Source organism: Anticarsia gemmatalis, chromosome Z (assembly GCF_050436995.1).
Source record: "Anticarsia gemmatalis isolate Benzon Research Colony breed Stoneville strain chromosome Z, ilAntGemm2 primary, whole genome shotgun sequence".
Lineage (NCBI taxonomy): Eukaryota > Metazoa > Arthropoda > Insecta > Lepidoptera > Erebidae > Anticarsia > Anticarsia gemmatalis.
The window spans coordinates 13144012-13156517 of NC_134776.1; the positions used below are offsets into that span (position 1 = coordinate 13144012).

The window sequence follows — 12506 nt, forward strand, 5'->3', positions numbered from 1 at the left end:
GGTCTAAAATCCAGGAAGAAAATCTATTTCTGCAACAGTTCTCTAACTATTCATTAAGGGAACGTCAGTTAGCGTCGATATCCAAAAATTGTTTGCAAATTGAAATCCTGAACTTGGCGGCTAGAAAAATTGAGATAAAAGCACTTGGACGGGAACTCAAAATAACTGAGTAGAGTGGGTAGATAGAAATGTATTTGTAGTTGCGCTTTTGGTCGAGAACAATAAAACAAAACGTAAAAGTGCACCCAAGGTACGCTAATGCTGGTATAATATTCTCTATGGTGTATAATTTCATGGCAGTGAATACAAAGTATCGCTTTCGCATGCTTTGTTCGGCTAATTATTGTCTCATTTGACGTCATTATTACATGTCTTCCCGTAAATTGATACATGTTCAAAGCAAATACCCACCACCACAGCCCGTTGGAGAAATTACACTGTGTAAGTGATTCGATGATATATTATTAAATAGGCTTTCTTAATTTCTACTCCTATAATAGGATCAAATTACATAGTGATTATTTCAATCGATTTTGCTTTACAAGTGTCCGGAAGGTTGAAATTCCATCGTAGCACTTTTTGCGACATATTTTATGGTCATTCAAATTTCAGGTAATTTAAATTGAAGTCATGGTAGAAAATCGAATGGAAAACCGTAGTAGAGGTTTTGAATAGTATTCAGGCGCAATCATTTAATCCTGATGAGTAACTTAAATTTGTTATAATACATTTTTAGCATAGTTGAGAAAAGGGCAAACCAAATGTTAAAGGGAATAGAGCTTTTTAGAATCAGTGGAAATTTAGTTGAGCTTTGGTGATGGCGATTTGTTTTATTTTTATTTACTGTCTAACAAGATGGAGGAGACTAAGACCTCTTTTTCACGGTAAGTAGCCACCATGCTTAAAAAAATTTGAAATTGTTTGAAAATTACGAAGTAATTACAAACAAAAATAGTTAAAACTTATCAAGGCTGAATAAATCCAGTTCTCCTGTTCAGATTCAATAATTTGTAAATCAAACATAAATTGTTCATAATTATTACGAATGACATCTCTATGCAGTCTAACTGACATCTGGAAAATGAAGCCCGTGTAGCTCATTGTTTTCAAATAGCTCATTTCTATTGTTAACTACGATACGAAATTGAAATTGTGATTGAAGCTTAATAACAATAAATATATTGATTGGAGAGCTTGTTTTCAATAAGGAAAAATAACTTACCATGTTTTATAAAACTAAAAAAAGAGACAGTCTAAAGACTGCCTGTGCTTCTAGTATGTTGATCATTTGAGTGGGTAAGAATTATTTTTATGTAGGGGAGCTTAGAAATAATAATCACGAATGTAAAGTTTCATGTCTACAGTCCTACACACAGTGCCGACGGCATGGCCGCCAGTCAAGCCGCTGGTGACATTCGAAGCCGCTGGATATACCACACATAAGAGCCGTCGGCTTGGCCGCCGGTGTGCCGGCGGGTTAAGCAGCTTGCCGGCGTCACATCTTTCCAGACATTCGAGCGGTAGTGGTGTGCGGTTTCAATTGCTTCAGGCCACGAAAAATCGTCTGGAAGGACCCAAGGCCTAGCCCCTTCCTTGTTGGGTAGGAGATCCTTGCCGACCAGTGGAACAGACATGAGTTTAAAAAGGGGAGCTTTACATTTTCCCATTCACAAAATTACCTTCAGAGAACTACCTTCTTACACATATAAGTAAAGCTTGCTTGTTTATAAGTATAATAATATGTTAGAGATCATAAACACTAATTAAGAAAAAAAACTTTTTAAAATCCACTGCGATTTCTGTTCTAAACATTCACACCGCGAGATTCGTTTATGGCTTGTAAAATCTCTCATGATAGTCTGCTACTCAGAAAGACTACATAGGGAAATTTGTGTCGTGCGTGACTATCATGCAATTTGCCCCGCGTCAAACACTTTATAACTTTTCTTCATCACTTAAACGCTCTTTGTTGAACAGCGAAATAATAACGACACGTCGTATTCTATTAGATTTTTCCGGTATAATTTTTTTGTAAGTGATATAAGATATTTTTCCTTTTTTAGATTTCAACATAGGATAACATTTCACATCTAAAACCCCTTCTTAATAATAATTGAAGTATCATAAGCTTTAGATTCAATATATTTTTGTACATATAAGGTGTTATTAGGTGTAGAAGCGTGGTGGTCTTTCCTAAAGATATCAATAGATACTTATAATAAAATATATTATTATGTTAATGCGTGCGACATAGTACGTAAGGTACTCTTCTTGAATGTATAATTGTGTTTACACTAATGCCCATTTGATTGTTCATGCATTGATTAATATATATTTGGGCAAATCACTCATGGTCGTCTGACTCCCAAACAAAGCAAGCTGTGCCACGATAACCAGCAAATTATCATTTAGTGATTTTATTGATTATTACGATTTAAGGCCGGTTACTAGCGTAATTTTGTATCTACCGGCTTATAATGTATCTCAATTGACAACCACGAACCGATGCAGTACATTGCAGCTATGTTATAACATATTAATCACCACAATTTTAAAAAAGGAAAGTGGTTTTCTATTAATATGCACACAAAATTCACCAGGTGGAAAACTTGTTGCATATTATTTTATGCTTGTTTTTTGGTTGTTTAATTAATTTACAACAATACTACATAAGTATAGTAATTATTAAGTTTGATAAGAAATTTTCCCATGATTTTGTACCAAGATTTGAGGAAAATTTCCCAGAGAATTTCTTCTCTCTCCAAGTTATCAAAGTTTATTGACCCTCTAGATGATTGCAATAAAATTCAACGATGACATCGATACATACTCATCGATTATGAATGAAACAACAACATATTCTAGTGTTTTCCTCCAACGACTTGTAAATTGCTTATACATTTTACAAGAGGGAGATATTAAATTCAGTACAAACACACAAATGTATTGATTTAATTTTGTTGATGCAATAACATCTCTCTGTAAGCTAATTGATATTCTAGGCTTAGGTACTTGTATAAATTACTAACAAGAGTTATTTTTAGATATAAAACATTTATACTTCAGTCAAATACTAGAATAATAAGGTGGACACGTTATATTTTGCAGTACAGTTTAATTAGTTAGCAGTGTTTTATATCCTATGGTCCGCGAACCACTTTGTAAGATCTGAATACGATTACGTTTTTCAACGGAAGGACATATTTGGAAAGTTTGACTCACAGCGATTGCGTATATTTACTACAGTTGTATGCATTTTATTATTAATGCGAAAATAAAATAACTGGAATACAAATAATGTAAGTTTTTTCACCCTTCTTCAAACTCTGGCTTTTGAAAAAGAAAAGACATTAATTTTATTTTCTAAACTTACAATCATTTATTAGGCGAATGAAGAATTACTGTCTAGTATAAATCTTAACATAATTTTAGTAATGTTATTGATAAAGCTTAAATAAACTTAGGGCTACATTATTCTAATTAAGTTTCGATGCTTATTAATTAATAGTAAGTACGAGCGATGTCCGCCGCTGCTCAGAGCTGAAAACATAAAAATAAAATGTTATATTATATGCAAATAAATAAGAACATAACCTATTTTTATTTATCTTGAAACGGATAATAAGGTCTATAGAATAAGTTTTTTGTGGCCAAGAGTAACTTTTAGTGTTTGTCAAGTAAATCATTTCAAGTGTTGGAATATAATAAAAGTAGCTAAAAACTTAATAATCCGAGAGTAATTAGTAATTAGATTGTTTGAAAATAAATTCCAGTGAGCGATAACCATCACGCGGTGACACTCCTGGGTTCGGTTCCCACGATAAACAAATATTAGTGTGATCAACTAATACTTTAGAACTAATTACAATTAACCCTGTACTCATAACGAGAATATTATCTCTACACCGTAATGAAGCCTTGCATGCCTGAAAATTCTGTAAGACAGTTTTTAAGAACATGCAAAGTTCCCAATCGGTTTTTGGCTTGCGTCGTGAACTCTAAAACTAAAACCTCCGTCATTCTGAGATACTCATGCCCAGCACTTGGACAGCTAAATTATTATTTAAAATTGGGATGTAGAACAAACATGGGAATTGGGAGATGGAAGACTATACTACTTTGGTAGAGAAACTTACATAGCAACATATGACGCCGAGATGATGCTGCATGGGGCACAGGTTCACGCTCCCGTGCATCACCACGTTGTCCGGCGGGCAGTCCTTCATCAGTGTACATGCGCCGCCCTGCAGCACGCAGTGCTCCTCTATACTGGCCACAACTGAAAATTCAAACGAGATAACTTTATTTATTTAAATCTGTAGAGTATATTTATGATAGACAACAAGACTAAGTTTATAATAATGAGGTCAAAACAGTTATTATTTATTAATAACTTACTGATGTTATAAGTAAATCATATGTAGCAAAGTATGTATATGTGCTTGCAAAATGTTAGGTACATTAAGTAGATTAAAGTCACTCTAGAAAATTCTGAAAAGTATTGTAATCGGATCTTATACTGTAGAGGTATCTAAAATTTTTTTTAGAGAATTTTCGAAAATTTTTGCAAGTGTTTCGAAAATTTTGCAATCGTGTCCACATGTTCTACTAGGTTTAATTGCCGAAAATTATTATAATTTAATAGGTGTACACTACGAAAAGTGACGGTGTATGATCCGATGCTCGTTTGTCAGTCATCGTTACCGCCTAGTTTTATCATATCCGCACTTCATCACACCCTTTAAAACTAGATTGAGTTGATAGCACATTGAATTGTAAATAAGTACAGTGTGCACCAATTTATACGTAACTAGATTTTGCGCGACTCTTCCTGCGTGAAACTACAAAAATAGTTTTACAACGATCTGTAAGTTGCCCTTTAGTTACCAAAAAATCTGAACTTAAATATCAGATTCACTTCTTTCTAATTCAGTGTCAGTTTTAGCAATACAAACAAAACTATTTATAGTAAATTGAAAGTGTGGTAAAATTGTCGTAGCTAGCTTTGGTCTGTAAGATTTTCGCACGTGTCTTGTCAGCTTGTCCGACCGGAAAATGTCGATTGCCCTTTAGTTGTTATCAAAACTATCTGCTTAATTTGTTATTGTTATGATCGAGGGATATTAATTATTGGCAAAATAACATCTAAAACCAATAGTCATAACATACTTAAGGTATATCCGATAGCAAAACATCACTACCGGCGTAGGATTTATTATTACTGGTGCTTGTAAACATACAAAATGAAAATTTGCAGACTGCTCCCTCCGCCCGTCATATTATTATGAATTGACAGGTAATTATCAAGCAATCAGACACAGCTCAAAATCCCATCGGCAATATGAAATTGAAAATTGAATGTGCCATGGATATCAAACTATTTAGCCGGACTTGAAATGTGTGTATGCCTGATCTCGCCCTGTCGACGTATATCCATCCCGCTATCCCATACGCTATGCCTTACGCAGATAACTCGCAAATAAAAATAAGAAAATTTTGATTGTATATTCAATATGTATATTACTGCTTTGCTTTTAAGACGTCTTGAAATATGCTTTTAGTAACTATAACAGATTTGCTATAGGTAAAAATCTAACCGGATAAAGAGTATTATTGTCTTAAACCAAACTAGCTAAATGAGTTTATAAGTTTTAAAATCTTTAACCTGTAAGTTTAAATTAAATAGTTAAGTTAAAAAAATAATCAGTACTCTTATTACACGTTTGAGGTGGAGTGAATACTACCAGCATTAAAACTGTTCCTTTCAAAGCACAACCACTTCCGAAACTACTATTTGTGGACCATACAAACAAAATTAATCCTCTTGGGAATTGAACCTACGACACCCACGCGCATGATTAGCGGTGAGACTACCTTAACCAATTCCCTATGGACATGTACACCTACGTTATAAAAACAACGTGACAATGTATTTCATTGACCATCCCTTTGCGATGTCGTGTTTCCAAACGCGTATCTTGTTACCAATTACTGAGAACGATGGCAACTTCCGTTACATCCCTTTAGCTCGCGGTATTATTTGGTATACGATATGACGCTTATTGTTCGCTTGTCAATTTCGTGACATCACACCGAGACATACGTCTCGTCACCCAGGATTTACTCGTATGAAACTCAATATTAAAATCTAGGAAAACGTAAAAAACATCGAAAAAAAAGTTCGTATATTTTGATTTTTTATCAAAATATACGAACTTTTTTTTTCGATGTCCCTTATTACGCGGAGTATTATTATCAGTTAAGCATTTTAAGTGTTGTTGTGTTTAGGTTGAAGAAATTTTATTTAGCTTTAGTAAAGAACCGGTTAAGATCGGCTGAAAACTAGTTGATAAGACGGGGAAACAACTAAAATGTCATACCACGGGTTTTACGGATAAGAACGGATCCAATATCCGACTGATGGGACGGCAAAATCTGTCAAATTATCAGACTGATGTAAAAATAAATATCTGTCAAAATTCCTTTTGATACTTATACACATTTGGTGGAATCAAGGCTTGAGTTTTCTTATTATACCTAAGTAGATGAATGTCAATGTGTCGCAATCAAATCGCATCATACAACCATATATAGGCCCGTCGCAGCAGATGCTCATTTTCTTTATGTTGGCAAAGAAAAAAATTTTTTTGAACCATGTATCCCAAATTTGGAACCCTTAGGGCCGAGGGTCTAGTGTAAAATATATACCATGTATAAGTAACCTTTAAGTAAGTACTTTGTCCACCGGAATAACTCGTGATGTTATGTATTCAAGTACTTGCGTACTTCGTCGGTAGTATATTTTTATCTTTATTGCAAAAAACTTAAACAAAATATTAATCAAACGCTGAAATAGGTCAATGTCGAGCACATTGGTATTATCACAGCCGTCGGATTTCACGTCAAGCAAAACTAAACTGACATTGACCTCATTGCTACAAATATATCTGGAGAGGAAGTCATGGTGCTCCAAATAGCGCATTTTATTTACGTTTCTTCCACACAAAATATTACAATTTTAAGACGTCGTTAACCTGGATTTTGGAAAAGAATTTTTGTATCAGCTGTGATGACTAATTGGGTTTCGATTATAGTAAAAGATTCTGTCTCTATTAATAAAGGATTTAAGATTATAACGTTACGTTATAAAATATGTTTCCGATTATTTGATGTATTAAAAACTAAAGATACCTATTGAATGACAAGACTGAACAAATAATGTTAAGTGTTATTGCTTCAGGGTCTAAGATGAAAGTAGAAGACCATGCTTAATTACAAATCTATTTTACTTTGAAATCGAATAAAGCATTATAGAAATCAGTAAGTACATAATCTCGTCGTAATTGAATAATTTGTAAACAAGCGTAATTCTCTATCTAATACCAAGTAAAAATTAAATATAAATAATTTAACAAAAACAATTAAATAATATCAATATATTTTATAATATAATGTCATGCAGCAGATTTTTATATCTTTTTGTAATCTACTTTATGTAACTTGAATAATTTCGGCCAAAAAAGTAGTTAATAATATTTAACCAGATTCTAATGTTATCATCTCAAACATAAGAGAACTAGATTCAATTAGTAGGTACCTAAAGTGTAAACTTAGCGTAAATTCCTTATTGTTGGTTCAAAATAGCTGATAAAATTCATTAATAATAAAAAACAGCAAGTCACGCGGATGACTTGCAAAAATCTTGGGGGTCTCGAGAAGTCAATATGTGTTCATGCATCGATAAGAGACTCTTATCAGAGGAAGAAGAATCACATTGCCGTGATGTCATTATGTACTACAATATAAAGAATTCGACATTACGTTCCGTTTGATAAACTGTCGCCGTTTATTTAAAAACAATTCACGTGTCTGCTAGTGTGATTACCGACCAGCAGTGTTGGGCAAAATTTAGTTTGATTGATGATTGATGATTAAGATTAAATTATTTATTCATGACTAATGAATAATGACTAAAAAAATTCAATCATGAGTCGTGATTGATGATTAATTAGTGTTAGTGTTAGTTATTCAATCATGACTAAAATTTTAATGACTAAAAATAATAGTTAAATAAAACTAAGCTTTTCAAGTTTACGTTCCATGACTGTTGATTTGTCAATCACAGGTTTTTAATTAAAGCTAGTTTTACAACAGAATCAGTAATTTTTTTTTTTTTACACAGGTACACATTTGCAAAAATAAGTCGGGCTAATTTAGTTTAAAATAATTTAAATTGCTTTTTAAAACTACGCGTTTTGAAAATCAAATTTTATAAATAATGGAATTATCTTCTTTCAGTCAACTTAAGGTGGTGATCAGTTATAGTTTTATAGATGTGTTCAATTAAACTAAAATTATGTCACCTGAATTATTTTTTTTATAATAATGTAATAATCATCATACATAAATACAATAAATTAGTCATCAGTCATTTAATCATTAAATGATTGATGACTAATTTATTTAATCATGATTATGATTATTATTTTTACTCATGATTAATTCAATCATGACTAAATAATTCATGACTAAATTAGTCATGACTAATCAATTGATTGAAAAAATTAGTTGATTGACCCAACACTGCCGACCAGCCTATTGCTTTTGTTATGAACATAGTTTGAGGAAATGTAATTATGATGTTTTTCAGTCTTAAATTATATTTTTTCGTTTCTCCAGTTACAGAAAATTGGTCCTCCTCTCAAGATTTGTGCATTATACTTGATTTAACGCTACTAGACCCAAAGCACATCCGCGGCACATTCAATCTTAACGTTTTAACTCAGAAAAGGATCAATGTTAGGATACCAAGTGAAATAATAAAAGTTAATTAAGGAAACAGTATCTAATTGTTTTTGTTTAGGTACTCGTTTTAAATAGATATATCTATTCCTTGTTTTTTTTTGTGTTATTTTCCTCCTTAAGAAATAATTTTCGTTTTGATGACAACTAAAAAAGTTCCCCGTATTTAATTAGATCTTATCTTAGTGGGGAACTAAGTCGTAAACATGATTATATAAACTTTTTAGAACGAATTTGGCAGAAACGATTTTTATTTTTGTTTACAATTACAATAACTGTATTAAGATATACGCAGAATTGAAATCTATGAAGACATCGGATCAGACAGGTCAAAGGTTAATGAAAGCAGATAAGGTAGATTATCTGCGAGTTCCTTCCGAATGACAGTATTTAACCCATCACTGACCTACAGCTGAGCACAGATCGCAACTCAGATAGATAGCGAGGGGCCAGGTCTCAATCCGAAGCGATATCAGGTACGGGTATTTACAATTAATTGTTAAATACAATATTCATTTTTGACTGATTCCGTGGCGCAGTGGTTTAAATCGCCGCGCCAATACCAATACCATTGCGTCGGGAGGTTGTGGGTTCGATTCCTATACGCAGCAATTATTTGTGCGATCTAGAAATAATTGTTTCAGGTCGTGCTTTATGTCCGTTGTTTGTATGATTGTAAGAGTCCCCGCGACACAAGAGAAATTCTTAATGCGGGATTGTCTTTTTTAAAGAAAGAAGAAAGAATTTTCACCGATATGCCACAAACATAAATTAGAAAAGACCTAACCAATTTTTCAAATGTAAAATCTAGTGAGTGCAGTTGAACAGATGTTTCAGGTTTTTTCCGATATTACGCATTAGAAAATGGCCAATAATAAATCAGTGAAAAAAATGGTTGGTGGCCAATAACATAGGTACCAAGTATTACTATTGCACGTAGGTTTACTTATATTTTTATACCATAAAATCTTTCTACGAATGTGCAGAAAACGTAAGTGCCTGTATTTACAACTTGGCTAGTGTGTTTTACATTTACAGATTTTTACAGATTAATTACATTACATTACACGATTACATTAATTAATATGTAAAATCTGACATTATTAATAAATAATTGTAGGGTAAACAACAAATAACAATTTTATAATAAATTCGCAGCTTGTATTTCATAAACCTACCTACAAAGTATTTATTAAAAATCGCAAGCTAAAGTAAGACGTCATATTATTATGTGGGTCATTTAAAATATTAAATTCTAATTACAAGCAGGGCTGAATAATTAAATAATACTGTTGATTTAATATACATATAGTGAAGTAAATAGTAAACATTATATAAAGTAATCATCAAAATTAAATGTATATAAACTTACTAGAATTGGTATTAATCACACCGGCCCTCGCTGCCGTCACCAACATAAGTGCGATCAGCACAAACACTAATTTTAACATTTTCATTTTTAACGAACTTAAACAAATCAGCTGCGTTACTAGCGTGGTTGATTCCGGTAATGTATGAGCACGCCGGTTCGCTTCACGTTTATATAGACGCGTAATGATAAACAACGCGTACCGTTCACATAGATACTCGTAGCAGATATACGCAACCAAATACAACGTACTAGGGTTTTCCCAAATGATTTTTAACAAATTATGCTATTTATTTATTCATCCTTTCACATCTCCTAAATTCGCATTAACCCCGCTTCGTAATTATACAAGGATCTTTCGCGAAAAACTTAACGCATCACGTGCTTTTGTTATCTCAATGAATAAAGTTGTACCTACACTGAGCGACGTCAATTGTTTTGATTAATATTGCTTATAAATGCTTGTTATGTAATTTTCTGTAGTAAATATTGTCGATATCGTATTTTTTATTTCCCCAAATCGATTGGGTAAACACAGGGTTCCAGAAATAACATGCGTATTTTTTATGCGTGCCTAATCACGGACCTAATTTACTGAATAACATTATATTTGGTATTGTGGGTAATCCCTACTTAAGATCTAAATGATTTGTTATATTTTTTAAAGTTTGATACTGATAAATACCTACCTAATATGACACTAATTGCGTGTAATAATATTGGGGCTTTATGATATAAGATCTGTAGTACTTAGGTATTCAGAAAGCATGGGATTTGGTGCCTAACCAAATCCCATATTCACGGAGCACGCCGCATGGGCTAGAGCATCTACAATAGCGTCTGACTTAAATCAGTAACAACCCAAGTAATTATTTTAAATAACCAATTAACGTGTAGGTACATAATACGAATGACGGTTTCCAGTGGGTCACTAGGAACTGGGTAGGTACTGCCCGTAGATGTGCGCGGTATGAAGAGAAAATTGGCGACAAATAGAGCAATTATTGTTATATAACATGATGATTGGTTGGGTTTCCAATTGACCTCGGACAAATTTGTTTGTCGCAGGGTAACCTAGGGGCCTTCCCACTCATGAGACTTTTTATTAACAAGTTGATTTAATTCCCTACACGTAGCATTATCATGCTCTCCGCTATGTCATTCTGGGAACTGTTTTGTATCGAGTTTCACTGTGTATGGAGTACCTACAGATACCTACATATTTATTATTATAAACTACTTCTAACTGATTTTTACTGAATCAACAAGTGCAGAAGACACAATGTAATGAGTACATAATAGATAATTATCACAATAAATAAATAACTACTCACGAAACGTATTTTTTTAGCTACCCATATTCAATATATCATACACCCAAATGGTCAATCAGTACATGTCGAAAAAACAACTCTAATACTGCGCAACCAACAGACTTGGGACTAGAGTAGCAGGTAGGTAACCTGCTACTCTAGTCCCAAGTCTGTTGGTTAAGCTTTTAATCTGGTATATTTTGATGCTATCTGTCTGTCTAAGAATGCGAGCGTATACCTACGTACAAATTGTGCGCTTATAAGGACAGGTGACCAGAAAAATTAATTAATGAAAAAATTAATTACCTATAAAAGCGCAATGCAAAATAACATGTAAATGCTTCAATCAAATTTATTTCGTCTGTAAGTTTGTACACAAACCATTAATAAAAGCTGCAAACTAAAACTGTTTCGCTTGCGGAACTGGGTCATGGTTTATTGATTAACTGCAGTATTTTTAGTTTTCGTAAATAATGACGAATAAACAGGATCGTTGGCTATAAAATGGTTTGTAGCGAAACGAAAGTAAGTTTAGAATTACGAATTCATGTAGGCACGTTCATAAACTCTTTGTCCAAGAAAATAATGGACGATTGAAAAATCTGTGTCGAGATATAATAATGTAAAAACACTCTTAATTGGGATCCAATCACAGCCATATTTTAGGTTCTATATAATTTTAAACAAGATTTTTTGTGATAAGACACCCTGCACACAATACCAGGTTTCTCTACCACAGCCGGCGGGCATGCCCACAAGACCCGCGGCATCCCCGTTGGGAGTTATAGCCGAGGGGTAGCGGATATTATAGCTGGCAGCCCTGCTACAAAATGGAGCCGAGCAGTGTGGCCGCCCTGGGGTTGTGTAGATAATAATTGGTAAGCGCCTACGGCTTCACAATACCCGTCGAGCAAATCCAATACACTATGTCGCCGACTTGATATTAAGTATTAACTCTAGTGTAGCATAATTTGTTTACAACCGGTGTGTTTTTTAGATGTAGAAAAATAAAACTGTTTTAT

General features: G+C 33.4%; 1 protein-coding gene across 1 annotated transcript; it reads right to left on the minus strand.

Annotated features, from left to right (window-relative positions):
* Positions 1 to 3354: 3354 nt before the first annotated feature.
* On the minus strand, positions 3355 to 10334 carry LOC142986297 (uncharacterized). The gene is made up of 3 exons (XM_076134721.1): positions 10175 to 10334; positions 4137 to 4279; positions 3355 to 3540 (listed from the first exon to the last, which is right to left on the minus strand). Exons 1-3 carry the CDS (start codon positions 10257 to 10259, stop codon positions 3535 to 3537), a joined length of 234 nt encoding a protein of 77 aa, XP_075990836.1. The 5' UTR covers positions 10260 to 10334; the 3' UTR covers positions 3355 to 3534.
* Positions 10335 to 12506: the final 2172 nt, after the last annotated feature.

What these genes read in the sequence shown, in the direction of transcription:
- LOC142986297 (XM_076134721.1), bottom strand. Translation starts at nt 10,259, where the DNA reads ATGAAAATGTTAAAATTAGTGTTTGTGCTGATCGCACTTATGTTGGTG. An exon ending in TGTGATTAATACCAATTCTA is followed by an intron (nt 4,280 to 10,174) that starts GTAAGTTTATAT and finishes TTGAATTTTCAG; the next exon opens with TTGTGGCCAGTATAGAGGAG.